Here is a 23,587-nt window from a genome sequence, read left to right as displayed (position 1 = left end):
TTTATTGCATGTATAATTTAAAGAAACATATTCGGTCAAATTTAATTAATGTAGTGATGACTGTAATGGTTACAAGTATTTTTGGTACAAGTATGACATCATTTAATTTTCCTTTTTTTCAGATCAAAATATCAATGAGTAATTTATTATATATCAATTTAATTTAATTAAATAAGTGACACTTATATCTACAGACTGTATATGACATCAGTAAAATGAAAATCATGCCGTGCAAGATTTTATGTATGATACAATACAGTATGTGATATGATTCTTGCTGGTATGAAATTAAACTCTGAAATTTTATATCAAAACATTTTTATCAGAATCTTTCTCCCTGTATTAGTGGAATGGACTGTTCCTGTAATTACCTGTTGATGTCTGTATCAGGTTTATTGGGGGGAGTATAGGAGATGCTGCTGTCACTGACAGTTGTAAATTTCATGGTGTCTGATGTTGACACTTAACTTTAATTACTATAGGGTCTAGAGGATCATTTAGGACTAGATATACACAGATCTAAACACAAATCTCAGATGTCATTAAGAATTACAGGAATTAATCCAAATATTAAATCTATCAACAACACATTGATAAGCATTGTAATTATAAAATAAATTTAACATGTATTGTTTTCTCTTCAACTTCTACATTTCTTAAGGATTCCAAATTTTTTGTCTGATTAGTAATTATTAATTGATTAATTGTAATTTTGACTAATATTTTCCTCAATATTGTAATACTTATAATTTGATGAACATCTACAGCCAGGAGTAAGAATGGCTGTACATCTACAGCCAGGGGTGAAAATGGCTGTACATCTACAGTCAGGGGTGAGAATGGCTGTACATCTACAGCCAGGGGTGAGAATGGCTGTACATCTACAGCCAGGGGTGAGAATGGCTGTACATCTACAGCCAGGGGTGAGAATGGCTGTACATCTAAAGTCAGGGGTGAGAATGGCTGTACATCTACAGGCGGGGATGAGAATGATTGTACATCTACAGCCAGGGGTGAGAATGGCTGTACATCTAAAGTCAGGGGTGAGAATGGCTGTACATCTAAAGTCAGGGGTGAGAATGGCTGTACATCTAAAGTCAGGGGTGAGAATGGCTGTACATCTACAGTCAGGGGTGAGAATGATTGTACATCTACAGTCAGGGGTGAGAATGGCTGTACATCTAAGTCAGGGGTGAGAATGAGTACATCTAACAGTCAGGGGTGAGAATGGCTGTACATCTAAAGTCAGGGGTGAGAATGGCTGTACATCTACAGCCAGGGGTGAGAATGGCATGTACATCTACAGTCAGGGGTGAGAATGGCATGTACATCTACAGCCAGGGGTGAGAATGGCATGTACATCTACAGTCAGGGGTGAGAATGGCATGTACATCTACAGCCAGGGGTGAGAATGGCATGTACATCTACAGCCAGGGGTGAGAATGGCATGTACATCTACAGCCAGGGATGAGAATGGCATGTACATCTACAGCCAGGGGTGAGAATGGCATGTACATCTACAGTCAGGGGTGAGAATGACTGTACATCTACAGTCAGGGGTGAGAATGGCTGTACATCTACATCCAGGAGTGAGAATGGCTATGTACATCTACAGTCAGGGGTGAGAATGGCATGTACATCTACAGTCAGGGGTGAGAATGGTTACATGTACATCTACATCTACAGTCAGGGGTGGGATTGCTGTACATCTACAGTCAGGGGTGAGAATGGCTGTACATCTACAGTCAGGGGTGAGAATGGCTGTACATCTACAGTCAGGGGTGAGAATGGCTGTACATCTACAGCCAGGGGTGAGAATGGCTGTACATCTACAGTCAGGGGTGAGAATGGCTGTACATCTACAGCCAGGGGTGAGAATGGCTGTACATCTACAGTCAGGGGTGAGAATGGCTGTACATCTACAGCCAGGGGTGAGAATGGCTGTACATCTACAGTCAGGGGTGAGAATGATTGTACATCTACAGTCAGGGGTGAGAATGGCTGTACATCTACAGTCAGGGGTGAGAATGGCTGTACATCTACAGCCAGGGGTGAGAATGGTATACATCTACAGTCAGGGGTGGGAATTGCTGTACATCTACAGTCAGGGGTGAGAATGGCTGTACATCTACAGTCAGGGGTGAGAATGGCTGTACATCTACAGTCAGGGGTGAGAATGGCTGTACATCTACAGTCAGGGGTGAGAAGCTTTGCATGTACATCTGATGGAATTACTGTATACATCTACAGTCAGGGCGGTGAGAATTGGCTGTACATCTACAGTCCAGGGGTGAAGAATTGCTGTACATCTTACAGTCAGGGGTGAGAATGATGCATCTGTCAGGGGTGAGAATGGCTGTACATCTACAGTCAGGGTGAGAATGGCTGGTACATCTACCAGTGGGGTGAGAATGTTAGTACATCTACATGGCTGTACATCTACAGTCAGGGGTGAGAATGGCTGTACATCTACAGCCAGGGGTGAGAATTGCTGTACATCTACAGCCAGGGGTGAGAATGTACATCTACAGTCCAGGGGGTGGAGTGAAATGGGTAATGTACATCTCTAACAGAGCTACAGATGTGTGAGAAATGGTTACATGTACATCTAACAGGTTCCAGGGGGTGACAATTGCACTGTTTTTCATCTACAGTCAGGGTGGACTGTACATCTACAGTCAGGTGAGAATGGGCTGTACAGATCCTACATGTCGTGGGTGAGAAATGGGAACTGTACATCTACAGTCAGGGTGAGAATGGCCTGTACATCTGACAGCCAGGGGTGAGCATGGATTGTACATCTACAGATCAGGGTGTGAATGACTGTACATCTACAGTCATACAGGGATGAAGACATGGATGTTACATCTACAGTCAAGGGGGTCAGAATGAACTTGTACATCTACAGTTAGAGACAGGGGTAGGAACATGGCTGTTACATCTACAGCCAGGGGTGAAGAACTGGGCTGTAAACATCTAACAGTCAGGTGCTAGAATGGCATGTACAACTACAGCCAGGGTGTGAGAAAGAGTGTACATCAATTGAAAAGAAATGCAAAATACTCTGAAAATAGCTGGATAAAAATTGTGGTAGAATGGCAAGCTGTATTATTATGAAGATCTCAATGACTGTGTGGATATATATATCACAACTAAGATGGGACATAATATGGTATGAGATGACCGAGTAGGTGATACTCCTCATATAACGGGGGAAAAAAGGTATTTCAATGTAGTGTTTTTGTCACTTCGGCTGATGGAACATCTTCACTCATCAGCATATATAAGTAATATACTAAAATCAGGTACGCAGTTTAAATTATATTTTCAGATATAAATATACTAGACTTGAATTTCACAAACTTGTTTATTCTTGCTGAAATATTCGTCTAATGAGAAGTCGCCATCTGCCTAGTGAAAACATGCACAGGATTTACATTCACTTGTAAAAACATTTGGCACTTCATAACAGTCCCAGGGTTAATAAGCCTGTGTACTTCTCAGTCAGGGGTGATAATTTGGTTACTCCACCGGTCCATGGGTGAGCAAAGACTGTACATTCTAGCGTCATGTCATTATAAGTTATATACATTTTATACCAAAGAAAGTTGAGATAGATGGTAACCAGCACTGAAGTCACAGCCAATATATACATGATTTAAGGAGAAAGTTGTGTAATTAGGATAGATCTTTGTTTCAACTATAGTTTTATGTGAGTAAATACATGATAAATTGTTTGATTAATGGATAATTTCATGTAATTTTACTGTCCATAAAAGCACATTCTTTTGATAAGCTCATGAGTATAGTGCCTTTAATAATTGTCATATGTGAGCATACACATTATAATTTTACTTTCGAAGACATCTTCATTCTGTTGATGTCCAGGAAGGAATCTAGTGCAATCAGGTAAACTGTTAGAATGATAGGCCTGTGATATTGGTGTCCTAAAGCCATGTTTTAGGCTAACTGTTAGTGATGTTAGTGATGGGCCTGGCCTAAAAACTTCAGGTAACTGTTAGTGGTAGGCCTGGCCTAAAACATCAGGTAACTGTTAGTGATATGCCTGATGCCTAAAACATCAGAGTGTAACTGTTAGTGATAGGCCTGGCCTAAAACGTTCAGGTAACCTGTACCTAGTGATAGGGGATAGGCCCAGGGTTCTAAACCTTCAGGTCACTGTTAGTGATAGGCCTGGCCTATAAACTTCAGGTAACTGTTAGTGATAGGCCTGGCCTAAACTTTCAGGTAAACTGATAGTGATAGGTCCTGGCCTAAACCTTCAGGTAACTGTTAGTGATAGGCCTGGCCTAAACCTTCAGGTAACTGTTGTGATAGGCCTGGCCTAAACACTTCATAGGTAATGTTACTGTTAGGTGAGTAGGCACTTGGCCTAAAACCTTCCGGTTACTGTTAGTGAGACTAGGGCTGGCCTTAAAACATCAGGTAACTGTTAGATAATCCTGAAATACAGGTAACTGTAGTGATAGCCTTACCATCAGGTAAACTGTTAGTATAGGCCTAGAAACTTGTCCTTAAACTCCTTAAGTGAGGATCTGTTTGTGATAGGCATTGGCCCTAAACCATTTTCAGGGTAATATTGTTTAGTGATACGACCTGGCCTTAAACCTTCAGGTAACTGTTCCTGTGATAAGCCTGGCCTAAAAAACATCAGGTACTGTAAGTATTAGACCGAGGCTGGGCCTAAACCTTCAGGTAAATGTTAGTGATAGGGTAATAATACCTCGTAAATCCACACAAGAAAAACGTTATAATTAGGCATTTGTAAACAAACTTCATTTAGACGAGGTGGGCTAGAATATAACCAAAGGTAACTGAAAGTGTTAAGCCTGGCCTAATTTGAAAAGAACTGTGCAAAATGCACTCTAAAATAGCTGGGAGGTAAAATGTGTGTGTAGGCCTGATATATTAGGAGTGTAAGTCAAGCTGTGTAATATAATATAACTCACAACTTCCTGTGGGTAACATTCAGGTAATGGTAATGATGATCCGAATAGCCTAAATCTTCATATAACGGAGGTGGTGGCCTGTGGAAGGTTTCCAATGTAGTGTTTTGTCACTTACGCTGATGGAAACATGCTTAAAACTTCATGGTTATATTAGTGATAGGCCTAGCTAAAACTTCAGGTAACTGTTAGTGATAGGCCTGGCCTAAAACTTCAGGTATACTGTTAGTGATATGCCTGGCCTAAAACTTCAGGTAAACTGTTAGTGATAGGCTTGGCCCTAAAGTGGATAGCTTCAGGTAACTGTTATTGATAGGCTTGGCCTTAGGTAACTTAGTGCCAGGCACTTAAACACTTCAGGTAACTGTTAGTGATATGGCCTGGCCTCTAACCTTCAGGTAACTGGTTAGTAGTAATAGACCTGGCACTAAACCTTCAGGGTAACTGTTAGTGATAGGCCTGGCCTAAACCTTCAGGTAACTGTTAGTGGGATAGGCCCTGGCCTAAACCTCAGGTAAATGTTAGTGATAGCTCTGGCCTAAAACTATCAGGTAACTGTTAGTGATATGCCTGGCCTAAAAACCATCAGGTAACTGTTAGTGATAGGCCCCTGGTCTAAAACCTCAGGTAACATGTTAGTAATAGACCTGGCTAAACCTTCATAAGGTAACTGTTAGTGATAGCGCCTGTGATAGGCCTGGCCTAAACCTTCAGGTAACTGTTAGTGATAGGCCTGGCCTAAAACTTCAGGTAACTGTTAGTGATATAGGCCTGGCCTAGTGAACCTGGCAAGGTAACTGTTAGTGATTAGGCCTGGCCTAAACCTTCAGGTAACTGTTAGTGATAGGCCTGGCCTAAACCTTCAGGTAACTGTTAGTGATAGGCCTGGCCTAAAACTTCAGGTAACTGTTAGTGATAGGCCTGGCCTAAAACTTCAGGTAACTGTTAGTGATAGGCCTGGCCTAAACCTTCAGGTAACTGTTAGTGATAGGCCTGGCCTAAACCTTCAGGTAACTGTTAGTGATAGGCCTGGCCTAAACCTTCAGGTAACTGTTAGTGATAGGCCTGGCCTAAAACTTCAGGTAACTGTTAGTGATAGGCCTGGCCTAAACCTTCAGGTAACTGTTAGTGATAGGCCTGGCCTAAACCTTCAGGTAACTGTTAGTGATAAGCCTGGCCTAAAACATCAGGTAACTGTTAGTGATAGGCCTGGCCTAAAACTTCAGGTAACTGTTAGTGATAGGCCTGGCCTAAACCTTCAGGTAAGCTGTTAGTGATAGGCCTGGCCTAAACCTTCAGGTAACTGTTAGTGATAGGCCTGGTCGAAACCTTCAGGTAACTGTTAGTGATAGGCCTGGCCTAAACCTTCAGGTAACTGTTAGTGAAACTCAGGTAACTGTTAGTGATAGGCCTGGCCTAAACCTTCAGGTAACTGTTAGTGATAGGCCTGGCCTAAACCTTCAGGTAACTGTTAGTGATAGGCCTTGGCCTAAACATTCAGGTAACTGTTAGTGATTGACTGAGTGATAGGCCTGGCCTAAACCTTCAGGTAACTGTTAGTGATAGGCCTGGCCTAAACCTTCAGGTAACTGTTAGTGATAGGCCTGGCCTAAAACTTCAGGTAACTGTTAGTGATAGGCCTGGCCTAAACCATCAGGTAACTGTTAGTGATAGGCTGGCCCTAAACCTTCAGGTAACTGTTAGTGATAGGCCTGGCCTAAAACCTTCAGGTAACTGTTAGTGATAGGCCTGGCCTAAACCTTCAGGTAACTGTTAGTGATAGGTCCTGGCCTAAAACCTTCAGGTAACTGTTAGTGATAGGCCTGGCCTAAACCTTCAGGTAACTGTTAGTGATAGGCCTGGCCTAAACCTTCAGGTAACTGTTAGTGATAGGCCTGGCCTAAACCTTCAGGTAACTGTTAGTGATAGGCCTGGCCTAAACCTTCAGGTAACTGTTAGTGATAGGCCTGGCCTAAACCTTCAGGTAACTGTTAGTGATAGGCCTGGCCTAAACCTTCAGGTAACTGTTAGTGATAGGCCTGGCCTAAACCTTCAGGTAACTGTTAGTGATAGGCCTGGCCTAAAACTTCAGGTAACTGTTAGTGATAGGCCTGGCCTAAAACTTCAGGTAACTGTTAGTGATAGGCTTGGCCTAAAACTTCAGGTAACTGTTAGTGATAGGCCTGGCAAAACTTCAGGTAACTGTTAGTGATAGGCCTGGCCTAAAAGGTAACTGTTAGTGAAGGCTGGCTAACTTAGGTAACTGTTAGTGATAGGCCTGGCCTAAAACCTTCAGGTAACTGTTAGTGATAGGCCTGGCCTAAACTTCAGGTAACTGTTAGTGATAGGCTGGCCTAAACCTTCAGGTAACTGTTAGTGATAGGCCTGGCCTAAAACTTCAGGTAACTGTTAGTGATAGGCCTGGCCTAAACCTTCAGGTAACTGTTAGTGATAGGCCTGGCCTAAACCTTCAGGTAACTGTTAGTGATAGGCCTGGCCTAAAGCTTCAGGTAACTGTTAGTGATAGGCCTGGCCTAAACCTTCAGGTAACTGTTAGTGATAGGCCTGGCCTAAAACTTCAGGTAACTGTTAGTGATAGGCCTGGCCTAAACCTTCAGGTAACTGTTAGTGATAGGCCTGGCCTAAAACTTCAGGTAACTGTTAGTGATAGGCCTGGCCTAAAACTTCAGGTAACTGTTAGTGATAGGCCTGGTCTAAAACTTCAGGTAACTGTTAGTGATAGGCCTGGCCTAAAGCTTCAGGTAACTGTTAGTGATAGGCCTGGCCTAAACCTTCAGATAATTTGGTAAATTATATAGGTACTAATCGTTGTTTTGTTTGAGCAATTGAGGAAAGATATATTTAATACCTGCATGGCTATTGTGTTTTCTTTTTATGTATATGGAGTTGTGTTTTCTTTTTATGTATATGAAAACCATCACATGGACACGGTTCTTTTTTACTTATATATATATAGATATATATATATATATATATATAGCTAGGACTCCAAGGAGGCTTACTGTGCCACCCCTAAGCTTGCATTGGTGCCATTCTGTCAAAGTCATAGAGTATCGAAATGCGAGAAATTTCAAAAGTAGCCACTGTCTCTTATAGCAACTTCTGAAGGAAGATACTTTAAAGAACTGTCTGGAATGAAGTTCACCTTCGAGACAAGAAACACATTTGGTTATATATGATTATTTGCCAACAAACCTTAAAGTGTGGATTATACAGAAACGTCAGTTTTGTATATCGATTGTAAGAGAGAAGATTCGCGATTGTGTCATGGGGGAGGTTAAAGCATCCATTTTGGCACTTAAAACAGATGGCAGTGCAAAACAATAAATTTTGCTAATTAACTACCTCATGCATGACTAAGTAATTATTGGAACTCTGGAACATCAATCTATCTCTCTACCTGGTAAACTGTGGCCTGAGAGTATTAGGAGACTACAGAAATCAATATTAGAGTTTAAGCAGTGAGTAAGAAAGGGTGCAGCTCATCACAAACTGTATTGTTTCAGATGCAAAGTTGTACCCGTCAGGAAATTACAGGAATGAAAAACAGTTCTAGTTTCAATTACTTCCACTTTATCATATTCTGTGTAAACATCTGCCAGTTATAATAGAATTAATTGTTTCTTAAAATCGACTTTTGGTCAATAAATAAACTATTGGTCATGATTAAATTATACTGATATTCATGGAAATACAATGCAAGCAATAACGCACTGATATTCATGGGATTGCAAGCAATAAGGCACAGTTTTTTTTAAATTGCTTGCTTGTAACTATATATTCCATGCAATGGCTTTTAAGGTCACGGTCAAATTTACCAAAAACGCCTTTCCAATAACTATATCATATTATATGTACATGTGATGTTCTAAACTTTCGCAGTGACATTCCTTCTGGTCTATGGATGTTTCCTTATAATATATTTCAGATTTCTATCGGTACTTGTTATATATATTTTACTCAAATTTTGGTTGGATCATGGTTTTCTTGTATTAATTAGCTCTGGTTAACATGTTTGTGAGCTTGAGTATATCTAAACTTGTGGTTTTTGATCATGATTGGTTTATATTTTTTTTAATGTTTGGAAGCCTGATAATATTACGAAAAAAAATTGAAATGTTCACAGGTAATTGTATACCCATGTGACATTTTGCCAAACACATTTTAATCCCATATAGACCTTCCTTAGTAACAAGGTAAGGCTGATTAATGGATACGATGATCACTCAGTAAACACTTGTTACGATTTAGTGGTATGCCAGATTTTTCACGTCGTCATGGCTTTCTTTCTCTCTCAGGCTTATATGTTTTTCTGTTTTATTACCCTTAAATTTGGAGTCACTTTTTGCCCTCTAGACAGAATACATAAGCCATACATCAGTTTTATGTTGTAGACATGTTTGTAACTACAAATCTCACTATATCAGTTCGGTGCTGTAGAATATCTTCTTAAAGGTTGTGTCTGTCTTGTGTATCCTAGTATAGAGACAAATTTATAGAAGAAAATTATAAAAGCAGAACTATTGGCCATTACTGTCTTAACTTAAACTTTACTTAACTTAAAATAAAATTAGAAGCACTAACTTTTCAATGGTGGTAATGGTGTAAAGTAAGTAACTTTTGTAACCGAAAAAAATACTAAATCGTCTGCTCCTGTTTTTGATAATGAAAAAATACCATTTGCCAGCGGTGGAGCATCTTTAAGAATTTACAAACAAATGCTAGAAATTGAACTTGTGAAAATAATCAGAGTTGTTTGTTTCCCATGTCACAATCGTGGGTACACTTCCTTTCCCCATGTCACAATCGTGGGTATACACTTCCTTTCCCCATGTCACAATCGTGGGTATACACTTCCTTTCCCCACACCAGATCACTAGATTTCCTACAATCTCCGGACCACAGGTATACATTATTTACCCCAGTCTTGATTACACCAGGACGTACTTATTCAATCTCCTAATATTTAATTGATTAGACAGAATAACTGTACTTCAGACATATAGATCAGGATGCATATGGTCAATCTTCTATATATGGTCAGACAAAAAAGGCTTTGAAAAATCGTTAATTTCGTGTCTACAGTAGACTGGCCACCAGTCTCTAGAATAAAAAAAAAATCACTAAAATTTGGCTTGATTATTTTTGTCTCTACTACATGCCTGATTCTCGTTTTCAACGAGGGGGAGATAATCTAGTAAAGAACTCTGCTGAGAAAGTCTTATCAGCAACTTAGGGTCTGGTGGCCAGTCTATGTCTACAGTTGTAACAACCATGGTAGAATGGACTTAGTTATACTATCAGAACTCAAACCTTTGTTTAAACTCAGTGGTAATATTCCTTTCAGTACCTTTGAAAATGCAAAATTTCAAAATCCAACATGACTGCCTGTTGGCCATCTTGCTTCCTAATCAGTTCAAAAATTTGCATCTGTAATCAAAGGAAGCCTAACTACATAATTAGGAAATTTGGATATATTCCTTCAGCACTTCCTGAAAAAATATAGCTTGTAATAAATTTCAACTATCAAAATTGCAATATGCACAATTAAGGCCCAATGGGAGTCTATACATAGAAAATTTGAAGCAAAACCCGTCAGTACTTTCTTCCAAATATTGGCAACAGACTTCAACTATTAAATGAAAGATGGCTGCAGCCGTCTCTTGGTGATGGTGGGCAAAAAAAAAAAAAAAAAAAAATCAAAAAAAGATTTTCATTTCCTAGCGTGCCTAGCCTAGATTTGGTGAAATTTGAACAACAATTATATGACTTGACACCACATGTTGCACCCCTAGATTAAGTGTTCCATGTGTTATTTACATCAAGCTTTAGGATGGCCTTTGAATGCTATATGTGAGGGCTCAAATGGTCTGGGACAATATATAATTGAATTAAAACAATTTGGTGAGAATCTGTCATGGACCTTACAGGACTGTGTGAAGTATAACGAAGCTCTGAGGATCGAAGTTGTTTGTGGACTGGAAAGAGAGAACCAATCTGTGATCAGTGTGGCTTGTTATGGGATGTGACAAACCTCTGATTGATCTAGATTGGTTTAGACACCGGCACTTTATGGATGTTCCGATGGGATGATCTGATGGGATGTTCCGGTGGCTGTGACCGCATGACTTCCACTCTAATATAGCTGATGTACTTAGGGAAACAAGTCAATTTACTACTCCCTCTACTCTGGTCTTCTTGTTCCAATACGGACCTGATCAGGTCACCAACACTTTCAGGTTCAAACCTGCAATTTTCAGTTATGGGTGATGTTTTAAGAAGTATTTTAGCCACCATGTTGTCTGAGGATTTTGGACAATATAACAGGCTATGTGCATTTTGTGTCTGAATGTATCAAAGTTAACAATGACATGGACAAAAGGAATAATTTTCGAGATGCTTTTGCTTTGATCAATCTTTTTGTTGTCAAATTAGGATTTTTCTGGTATATTTTATGTCAAAGGTTAACTAATGGAGTTTATATTGTCAAAAAGGTCAAGGTCACGTAGCTTTTATTGTCACAATTCCAACTACGTTTGGAAAAGAGGGAGACAATGCTACCTTGTCCATGTATTTGAAAGTTCAGCAGTAAAGAGTTTTGTCAGGAAATGAATACACTGCTGTGTATAATCACCTTTGTCATGAAAGTGCACTTTCTACAATTCCTCGTCAGGTTTTGTCACGAAACACATGCTTGGACTCGGAGAAGTACATGATGCTCACAGTAGGAGCAACGGAACAGGAGCGTATGATTTATTCTGTCGTTTAGGTTTCTTGTAGAGTTTTTGTCATAAAGTTGTAGGCTGATAAATAATGAAAAATGGGACCCGCTCCCAAACAAAAAGCATGGTATTGATTTCATGGGTACAATATATACAGAGCTATGATCTGAAGTTTTATACCTCTCCACAAAGGATACTTACCTTTAATGTTACCATGGAAACGCCAACACTGATTTACAGGGTTTTAACTTGTGTCACGAAACTTTCAGCAGTTTTGGCAAAGACAGAACTAGCAGAGAGATCAAATGAGAAAAGCTTTTGAAAACAAATTCAGACAAAAGTGAATTTTCTTAAACATAGATGTGGTGGCTGCAATAGTGATCTGTGAAAAGTTTTGAATCTTTCCTCAGCATTAAAAATCCTATACGTTATCATACCTGTTTTAATACAAAGGTTTCATCAATCTTGTTCCATGATTTATGTACTAACTCTTTTTGTTTGTGTTCTTTGTAAATATGTCTTATTTTTAACAACCTAGCAATTTATACAAATTTTTAAGAAATTATTTTCAGGAATAAATAATCTTTCTATCATCAGCAATTAAAATGTTATATATGTTTAATTTATGCATGTTTATGTTAGAATTAAATTGACAAAAATATTCTTATCGCATTTTAATGATATACATATGCATGTGTAATATTCAGTGATATTTGTACAGTATCCATTTTACACCCCTGTATTTCCTTGTTTCGATAAATCAATAATAGCTTTAGTGTGATATGTAGATTATTATATCTTTCAGATTATCTGGATTCAGGATCAGCATCGGAGCTGTAGATACGAGGAACACAATGTGTCGGCTAGCAAGTTTTCATCCAAAATGAATTTCAGTGGAATCATTGGATAATTTGTTAAAATAAGTAGATAAGTTTTATGACTTACATCATTCCACATCAATCTGCGAAATGAAGCTGCGATACTGTGATTTGTTGTCCGTGGCAACCGTCCTGTGTACCTGTATCTCATTCATTTCATGTGCAAAAAAACAAAAAGGTAAGTTAGTTTGTATCTTTCATAATAGTGCTGAATATATATATGTAAACAGAATCCCATGTCATAAATGAGTTTCTTCCTAAGGCAGATTTGTAGTAAAAGGAAGAAGATTTGAAAACTTAATGAGAATTCCAATTTTGATCTGACGGATTTGTCTAGCTAACAAAATATTACTTTCTGATCATGCAGAATGTTTCTAGAATTTGCATTTGGCTGCAATGCTCGTGACAAAAGCCTTGATGTACAGAAATCGTTTCTGCTACCAATCATTTTCCTTAATTGGAATTCTCCTGTCAAGGAGATTCGTCGTACCGTACATAGATTACACCTAAATGAGTGAATTCAGTTAGAATATAAGCCAAGGTTATTTGTGCCTATATAAGATATTATTGGATGTGTATTATCTCGCTTCAGTAGACATTTTATCATTGGTATCGGGATTCTAACCACACAAAAATAACCTCGCCAACAGCTGACCAAGCCATCCACAGATATAATAAAATACATAGGGATATGGAATGAAATCTATACCGTCAGTAATTAATGGGAACTCGATGGGAAGTGTCATTTCTATATATGTGATATCTAAAAAACACCACTGATCAATTACCTTTCATTTTCAAGGGAAAACCACTATATATACCATAATTTAACATGTACAGATTGTAATTTTCGTTAGGGATTGATAAAAATGGAACAAAAAGTTATGAGGAGAAGACAACTTCCTAAGGGAGATAACTGGGTATTGTAGTATATAACAGCTACATAATGCAGGAAAGCAACAAATTAGATACTATGAAGTCATAGTATGTCTTGTTTTACAACAGTGAATTGGAAGGGGAAACAATCCAAGTAATATAAGGAGACAGGTTTGTAGAGGGACCGTACATAAGGTGGAAAAAAAACCCAGTTTTAATAATGTATGTAGAATTATAGAAATCATGTTTAAAATGAACTACAAAGGGAAGTTATTGATAAAAACAAGAGAAGTCCTGTTTGAAATTAAAGATAAATGTGGGTAATTGATATTGACAAATGATCATGATATCAGCTCATATCTTTGATCCATTGATAACTCCAGTACAAAAATAACACATTATAAAGAGATTTTAGGTAAAGGTTTGATAAAGTAAAACCTGCCAAACCACGTGTGTATGGTTTACACACCACTGTATTTAATTCTTTATTTCTATAAGGCCAAAAAAAATATATGTCTGTTTAGGGTTACATTGGCAAAAAAAATAGGGTTAGTAGGTTGGGAGATTTTTTTTTTAGTGTCTTTGACTCTAAAGTAATGGCTAGAACCAGAGTCTGAGATCGAAATCATACTGACTTTTAATTTTTTTGCGTAGAAAAGTTGGGGAAAAAATTAAGGTCGGTCCGGTAACCCTAAACAGACATTTTTTTGTTTTGCCTAATATATAGAGGATATCAATGACAGAATATTATTAGCTGGTTCTCTTAGCATGAAAGAATCTACATATAGTAAACGTTATTAACACTTGCACTGTTCTTATACACTAAACATAATTAATTAAGGACTTTGTTTACTCTTAAATGGTCGTTATGGACAGGTCTGTATGTAATTTGTAGTCACTTGACGTAAAATAAAAAAGGTAAATTTGATCACCAGCCAATGTTTGGAACTGTATAAACTGAATGAACCTGTTTTAAATTAGCAGATGACTCAGTGAATAGGATATTTATCCTGTTATATCCTCAAATCCTCTAGGCGTTTGTCAAAATCCTAACTTTGCTGATAAAATATACGATGAAATTAAACTGATATAAAGTCAAAATAGTATACTGATTAGAACCCTGTTTATAAATCACTGCAATATCGTTATATCAGTAACACTTGTGGATGTAGAGTGATGGTATATATATATGGTCATATTTATAATCAAATAATTAACGCAACCCAAGTGAATTCAATTAAGAAAATACTTCAAAACTTCATTTCAAATTCTACTTTCCAATCAAGCCACTTAATTATGAATCTTGAACAGAACCACCCATCCTAATTCACATACAGTCAGATCTACTCTAGTGGTGTATGGCTTTATATATAGATTCAGCAATTAACGAAGGCAAAAAATGGCTAGTTTTTCATTCCTAAAGTTTATTTTGAGGAGTCACAAAGAATGATGGTATCGATAATATTGGTATACTTCCAATTTCACACCATAAGATGCTTCAAAATGTGTAATTCAGAAGAAAGAAAAAAAATGATGGGAGAGGGAGAATTAGATGCAGGAGCATGTATAGTTCTACTGAATTATCTTCGTACCAATCACAAATGACGGGCAATCGTGAAACTCACAGAAATTTGAATCCTGCGCTACCAGGAGACCTTTTTCAAGATTTCAAAAGTTGTAGGAAAAGAAATGAAGTTGAGTTAAGTAATCATTAGCTTGAATCAGAACAACGTCTTATCAGTGCTTAGCAGGATAGGGCTCTGAGTGCTTTTCTTTGTAAGTGTCATTCTACCAGGCAAACTAATGGCATCAGTATCACAGGCTTTCAGGCCAGCTCATTCAACTTAAACCCACCATCTCTGGTCCACATATTGGAACATCTTATTTTGAGACATGTGTTTATGTGCTCTGATTTTCTCAGTAATTTTTATGATATTTCTACTGCTATTATTTTACCATTCGTTACTGCCACTGTCATCATGATCAGTGCTATAAAATTTTATGAGATCAGCTTCCAGCAGACGCTTGGTCATGTGAAAATTGTTTTATTTCCCGAGGCTTAAAGGATTTTCTTTTTGAGTTGGCCAGCATGTATATGGGATATTTCTGTTTTCATGGTAATTATGTAAAATTTGTATAAAATCCTGTTTCTATGGTTACCAAGAATTGTGTCAGTAATGGTGCATCTGATATTTATTCTCTTCACATATTTGAGGCATTTTTCATTTCCAAGTATCAATTTTGTTTCCATGGTTACCAAGATATCCAGCTGGAATCAATTATTTATTGGTTGTTTACATGGTGTCCCAGTTTTGTCAGTCATCCTTGTACATATTTCCACAGACTGGTCACCAGACCCTAAGTTATTGAAAAGATTTTCTCTGCAGAATGCTTATAAACTTTATTTATTTTACATCGATTGAGAAACAAGTTATACAACTTATGTAAATCACTCTCGATGGCCTGCCATGTAAGTGTTCGAGGGGTCTTAGTGTTGGAGGAAACCGGGCAGGGTCGAATCCGGGCCGGCTAGATGAAAGATGAGCACCTTAACCACTACACCACGCGATCACCCGAGAATGCTTATACTAGAAGATTATCTCCCCCCCCACCCCCCCCCCACCCCCCCCCTTCCTCGATAATCCAGGGGTTCTGATCACATAGATCTCTACGCCCTTGATCTATCTCATAGTAAAACTGGAGGCAACAAAACAGGTATTTTATTCCTTTGGTGTACATCAAAAGAGCTGTATAAAAGGTACACTATGGTTAACAGTGTTTCTTTTAAGTAGGGCATCAATCTCTCTGTAGTCTTCAAAGAAAATTTTTGCAGGCCTGTGATTGGTTCAGATTTGTTCCCCTGAGCTGCCTTTAGTTTTACTATGAGATAGTCCAGGGGTGGCCAGTCTAATGTCTCCAAGGCCATACCTAGCTAGGCTTGTGTCTACCATTGATTCTGTTACTCTATGGTTACCATAACAAATGGTTGAGGCGACTACAATTCTTTTTCCATGGTTAATGTTAGAAACATCACAAAATATTTATTTCCGTAATACTGTTTTAATGGCTCTATATTAGATTTGTGTGATGCAGTCTTTGGACTGGCTTCCAGCATCAACTTTTCAAATCTTTGACTTGTTAAATGTAACAGGCATTTGCTACAGGTCAATCGACAGGATTGTTATAAAATCAAATTATTTACACTTTGGTCCCATTGGGCTGGAAATAGAAAAAAAGTCTTAAGCTTAAGTTTATTTTTCAATGTATAAATGGAAAGATGTAGAGCTAACAGCAGCAGCAGACTTCCATGAAAACAGGATGTAGAAGAGCCAATCAATGGTGGCATTGCTGCAGGGATCGGAGGGAGCAGTTCTCTAAATATGGAGCATACTGACATTCTGTGTGATGAGGGAGCAGTTCTCTAAATATGGAGCATACTGACATTTTGTGTGATGAGGGAGCAGTTCTCTAAATATGGAGCATACTGACATTTTGTGTGATGAGGGAGCAGTTCTCTAAATATGGAGCATACTGACATTTTGTGTGATGAGGGAGCAGTTCTCTAAATATGGAGCATACTGACATTTTGTGTGATGAGGGAGCAGTTCTCTAAATATGGAGCATACTGACATTTTGTGTGATGAGGGAGCAGTTCTCTAAATATGGAGCACACTGACATTTTGTGTGATGAGGGAGCAGTTCTCTAAATATGGAGCATACTGACATTTTGTGTGATGAGGGAGCAGTTCTCTAAATATGGAGCACACTGACATTTTGTGTGATGACGGAGCAGTTCTCTAAATATGGAGCATACTGACATTTTGTGTGATGAGGGAGCAGTTCTCTAAATATGGAGCACACTGACATTTTGTGTGATGAGGGATCAGTTCTCTAAATATGGAGCATACTGACATTTTGTGTGATGAGGGAGCAGTTCTCTAAATATGGAGCATACTGACATTTTGTGTGATGAGGGAGCAGTTCTCTAAATATGGAGCATACTGACATTTTGTGTGATGAGGGAGCAGTTCTCTAAATATGGAGCATACTGACATTTTGTGTGATGAGGGAGCAGTTCTCTAAATATGGAGCATACTGACATTTTGTGTGATGAGGGAGCAGTTCTCTAAATATGGAGCATACTGACATTTTGTGTGATGAGGGAGCAGTTCTCTAAATATGGAGCACACTGACATTTTGTGTGATGAGGGAGCAGTTCTCTAAATATGGAGCATACTGACATTTTGTGTGATGAGGGAGCAGTTCTCTAAATATGGAGCATACTGATATTTTGTGTGATGTCTAAATATGGAGCATACTGACATTTTGTGTGATGTCTTGCATGTTATTTTGAGTCATCAAAAGGTTTTTAGAAAAGATGATTCTGACAGTTTTTAATGATCTCCTCTGTGTTTCCTTTTAAACCAATGCATTAGATTCCTGAAATTAGATGCCAGGCAGAGCCAATCTTATGGTCCAACTGCATCACCCAGGGCCAGTTTTTGTGATGTCATCATTCCCTTTCTTCTCAATCTTGTTGGCTTTTCATTCCGATCATGGTCGATTTCATGTCAAATGTTGCAATAATTTGATGGAACCTCCATCTTGGTGCTGACTAGCGTCTGGCCTGAAAACAGAAAAGTTATCCTGGAAAATTGTTATATTGATTTAGGGACGACAGTTAGCGATAAGAAAGCGCAAAATGTCACCATGTCAAGAAAAATTTCATTCTTAAGGTAATCGTGTGTCTTCCCATCATTGATATCAGTATATCCGTATATCGCTTGGAAGACTTGGGCAGACTTCTAGTCATGACTTGAATATGATTCTAGCCTAATGATGGCTATAAATATAAATCTGCAGTCAGAATCATACCAAAGGAGATGTAGTTCTGTCCATACTTATATACGGCTGTAGACACCACCCTATGTATCAGATATTAAGAACTATTTGAAATTTATTCATTTAAAGATATAACTCTCGGAGGTAACTTAGAGTAAATATAAGAGTTTATGAAATACTGGTAAACTCAAGAAGACGATGGATTCGTTATAATTAGTTTTGTTTCCAATAAATCAATCCATTTATAATTATTGTTTTAGGGCTTCATATCAATACGGGGCGGGCTATATATATTCTATCTGTCCGTCTTGTACAGTAACCATGGTAGGATGGTAGGATATGATTGTCCATGCCATTTAGATCTGTTGTGCATGACTTTTTGGGCTAACTGGATTCAAAATGAATCTTAGGCGGTCATCTTGGATTATCTTAAAGGTGACAAAAATATATATACATGTACCATAGATGTATTTTAACTAAGCGGTTTTAATTACGACTTTGTGGCATGAGTATAAATATATATAAATATACAGTTATATATTGGGTAGCCGTAGTCATCATATTCTGAAAAATCGAAGGTACAAAAAACAGGAAATGTAAATGTATGCAAATGATAGATACATATGTTTATATTTAGTGTAATGATGTTTTTGCGCATAATTTAATGTGAAAAGTGCTATAATTAATTTTTAAGATCATTGCTTGTTACAGTATATATGTGGCTGTGGGATATTCAAATTCAAGCTCGTATTTTCATGCTAAAATTCACTGTTTTCCACTTGCTTCTGGATGGTCAGTTTTATCGAATTAGAATATTTTCCTGTCATCAAATTGTCAAATAACAACCTAATTATCTGTAATAAAATTGCAAATATGCAATTAGTGATGATATTATTCATAAATATGATGTCATTACTTTCTTTATTAGCCAGAAATTCTTGACGATTGAAGAGTGGAAATGTTAGAATGTCAAACTAAATAGGGATTTCATTATTTACTTTGAGTAAATTTTGACAATTTTATGATTAAATTTTTGCATTGGATATTTGTCATAAAAGGATGTTAAAACTTGATGGGATTGATTGTCTGTTTTGTCAAACAGAGTTATCCATCTTTGAGAGGAATCGATGGGCAATGACGTTGTTATTTAGTGTGTAAGATGGTCAAATTGATCAGAAAACATTACTTACCAATTATCAGAAAAACTTAAGACATTGTGTCTTTGTTACTGCATCCATTAAGGTATACATATAAAGATCTGTTTTTTTGATGTTAACTATAGCCATAAAACCATTTCAGAATAAAAGATCTGTTTTGTTGATGTTACTGGGACCATTTTAGATATAAAAGATCTGTTTTTTTTTCATGTAACTGGGCCATTAAAGGTATAAAACATCTGTTTTGTTGATGTTACTGGGACCATTTCAGAATTAAAGATCTGTTTTGTCTATTAAATGTTACTGGATCCATTATTGTTATACTTATGGGACATTATGATATAAAAGATCAGTTTTGTCGATGTTACTGGGACCATTACGGAATTAAAGATGTGTTTTGTCATTACTTGTATGGGACCATTATGACATAAAAGATCTATTTTGTCATTTACTGGGACCATTATGATATAAAAGATCTATTTTGTCATTTATACTGACCATATGATAAAAAGATCATTTTGTATTACTGGGACCATTATGATATAAAAGATCAAAAGATTTTTGTCATTAATAATTACTGGGACCATTATGATATAAAAGATCTGTTTTGTCATTATGTTTACTGGGACCATTATGATATAAAAGATCAGTTTTGTCATTACTGGGACCATTTAATATTAAAGATCTGTTTTGTCATTAATCTGGGACCATTATGATATAAAAAGATCTAGTTTTGTCATTATTAATTACTGGACCATTATGATATAAAAGATCTGTTTTGTCATTACTGGGACCATTATGATATAAAAGATCTGTTTTGTCATTACTGGGACCATTATGATATAAAAGATCTGTTTTGTCATTATTAATTACTGGGACCATTATGATATAAAAGATCTGTTTTGTCATTACTGGGACCATTATGATATAAAAGATCTATTTTGTCATTACTGGGACCATTATGATATAAAAGATCTGTTTTGTCATTACTGGGACCATTATGGAATTAAAGATCTGTTTTGTCATTACTGGGACCATTACGGAATTAAAGATCTGTTTTGTCATTACTGGGACCATTACGGAATTAAAGATCTGTTTTGTCATTACTGGGACCATTACGGAATTAAAGATCTGTTTTGTCATTACTGGGACCATTATGATATAAAAGATCTGTTTTGTCATTACTGGGACCATTATGATATAAAAGATCTGTTTTTGTCATTACTGGGACCATTATGATATAAAAGATCTGTTTTGTCATTACTGGGACCATTATGATATATAAAAGATCTGTTTTGTCATTATTAATTACTGGGACCATTATGATATAAAAGATCTGTTTTGTCATTACTGGGACCATTATGATATAAAAGATCTGTTTTGTCATTATTAATTACTGGGACCATTATGATATAAAAGATCTATTTTGTCATTACTGGGACCATTATGATATAAAACATCTGTTTTGTCATTACTGGGACCATTACGGAATTAAAGATCTGTTTTGTCATTACTGGGACCATTATGATATAAAACATCTGTTTTGTCATTACTGGGACCATTATGATATAAAAGATCTATTTTGTCATTATTACTGGGACCATTATGATATAAAACATCTGTTTTGTCGTTACTGGGACCATTATGATATAAAAGATCTATTTTGTCTATTAGATGTTACATAGAGCATTACATTATAAAGATGTGTTTCAATCTCATTGTTGTCTTGTAATTTTCACCATCACATTATAAAATATACAATGTGTGAATATGGATGTTTATATATACCATTACCTACATTTTACGCATCTGATCCAAAAGTGCGTAAAATTTATGTAAAACTTGAGTAAAATAAAAACTTACGCAGTTTTTACGCAAATGAGAAAAAGTTATTGTGTAAAATATATCGGTACGTAAAATTACGGAATTACGCGCTTGGTGCATAAAATGTAGGTAAGGGAATTCGAATATGATGGTTCAGATTCATAAAAGCACCAATATACTATATACATAAAGAGAAATGTTGCACGAAATATCACACGTTTTGAAAGAAATTACCACCACAGTTCAACACCATGTATCAAACTTTTGAGAAGTATTGGAAAACCGAAATTGCATCATATGTGATCGACATCAGCGATACCGTAATTATAGATCGAAACCTCTAGCTCCCAAATCGTATCACATGGCCAACCTGGGATGATTCGAATACCCTGTATTCCTGGAACTGTTGATCTGGTCCCCTGCTGTTTTAGTTATAGGGGTTTTACTGTACTTATTCCTGGAATGAAAAATATATTTAAACCTAAATATGGAATAAAATAATTGTAGACCTTGTGTGTGTTATATAATGGAGTATCGTTTGAGCTGGACAAGTAGGGTTTGGTGAAGTTTGAGGAAGTAATTAAATGTATTGTTCTGTGACTGATGGATCACCTATACCTAAGCTATACTGAACATGTCATGCATCGTCAGATCATTTACATTAAACATTATAGATATAGATAACTTAAAGCCTAGCTCATCAATCCAAGTAATATGGTAACCATAGTGATACAATTCTACTAGATTTTACAATTGTTAAAATACATAATCATGGCTATTAGAGATTTTGAGTCCTAATTGAATGTAACGTTAAAACAAATTGTCAGTATCACATACACTGGCATGAAATTCTTATTATAAGGTTCTTTAATAACTTCTAAAAAAAACTAGGTATAGATATTGTTGGCCTGAGAGAAACACCCCATGCCACCTATCCTACTCGACCAAATGAGGGCCCAGGAGAGGCATTTAAAAGTTTAAAAAAAAAATAGGGAGCGCTGGATAGAACCAAATCTGATCTAGCGTTTCATAAAATTATTGTACAATACAAGCCATAACAATTCACCAGTTTCCAAAGGAAATCAAATAAAGAAACATACATGATTTTCATATTAATTTGAGGTAAGAGTTGTGAGGCCTCATTAAGGGGTAGGGAACTTTATTGGATCCTGGGCAATTATTAGGTTAATTACGGAATATTGTAGTAGGAACATTGGGTATAGAAAGCAATGACAAAGTGGAGGGAGGATGGTTCTAATCATAGCTTTGACTTTTGTACATATGACAATTCCAGATCAGTCGGTATATTGGAGTTAAATATGTTAAGAATCATGTTCAGATCACATCTCGATGTCTTCCTAATGTATAAATGTGATTGCCTTTACAGCCCCTTCTTGGCGCCAAGACTCCGCCCCCTACACCAACGACGCCATCGTTGCCAAAACAGAAGGCAGTAGCATTCGTCTCAACTGTGGAGCCAACGGCAAGCCAAGACCGACTATCGAATGGTACAAAAATGGGAACAGATTTGACACAAACGCACGCAAAAAGGTACATGTATTTGCTGATTATAATTCTAGTTTGTAATAGAAACAGTACAGCTTCTTTTGAAATCAATGCAATGTGGACTGTTGAATGTACAGTTAGGTCAAATGGACTAATAGGGTTGATTAGTCAATGCATGGTTGATCACTCAGGGTTGTCAGATCATCTGACCCAAAGGGTCAGGATGACCTATAGTCATCATGCATATGCTTCGTCCGTCCGTAAATGTTTCATTCAAATGACTTCTTAAGAATCGAAAGGCCAATGATACTCATATTGGCCCTGCTGCATGCTGGGATGAAGGCCTACCAAGTTTGTTCAATTGAAAGACCTTGATCCTCATTCAAGGTCACAGTGGTCAAATAGGCTAAAATCTTTGAACAACTTCTTGTGAATAATTAAGAGGCCTAGAGACCAGATATTGGGATTGTGACATGCTTGAATGAACCGCTATAAAGTTTGTTCAAATAAATGACCTTGACCTTCTTTGAAGGTCACAGGGTTCAATTACGCTTCAATCTTTAAACGACTTCTTGTGATCAATAAGTAAAAGGCCTAGAGACCTGATATTGAGCCTGTGACATACTGAAATGAACCGCTATTAAGTTTGTTCAAATGAATGACCTTGACCTTCAATTCATTCAAGGTCACAGGGGTCAACTAGGCTAAAATCTTTAAACTACTTCTTGTGTATATTTAAGAGACCTTATGTTGGACCAGTAGCATGTTTGTATAAAGAGATACCATGTTTATTA

The 23,587-nt window shown here is 37.1% G+C and overlaps 1 protein-coding gene across 4 annotated transcripts in view; it reads left to right on the top strand.

Annotated features, from left to right (window-relative positions):
- The window catches only part of LOC138314173 (uncharacterized), a 92,370-nt gene that overhangs the window by 57,851 nt on the left and 10,932 nt on the right, over positions 1–23,587 (top strand). For all 4 annotated transcript variants that reach the window (XM_069254361.1, XM_069254360.1, XM_069254362.1 and 1 more), the window contains 2 exons: positions 12,516–12,766; positions 22,675–22,838. In XM_069254361.1, coding sequence (XP_069110462.1) covers positions 12,679–12,766; positions 22,675–22,838 — 252 coding nt within the window. In that variant the 5' untranslated portion in view covers positions 12,516–12,678. The remainder of the gene's footprint in view (positions 1–12,515; positions 12,767–22,674; positions 22,839–23,587) is intronic.

The sequence above is a fragment of the Argopecten irradians genome, chromosome 2 (assembly GCF_041381155.1).
Source record: "Argopecten irradians isolate NY chromosome 2, Ai_NY, whole genome shotgun sequence".
NCBI lineage: Eukaryota > Metazoa > Mollusca > Bivalvia > Pectinida > Pectinidae > Argopecten > Argopecten irradians.
Note: the sequence above shows the minus strand (reverse complement) of the source record. Positions and strands in the feature narration are given on the sequence as shown.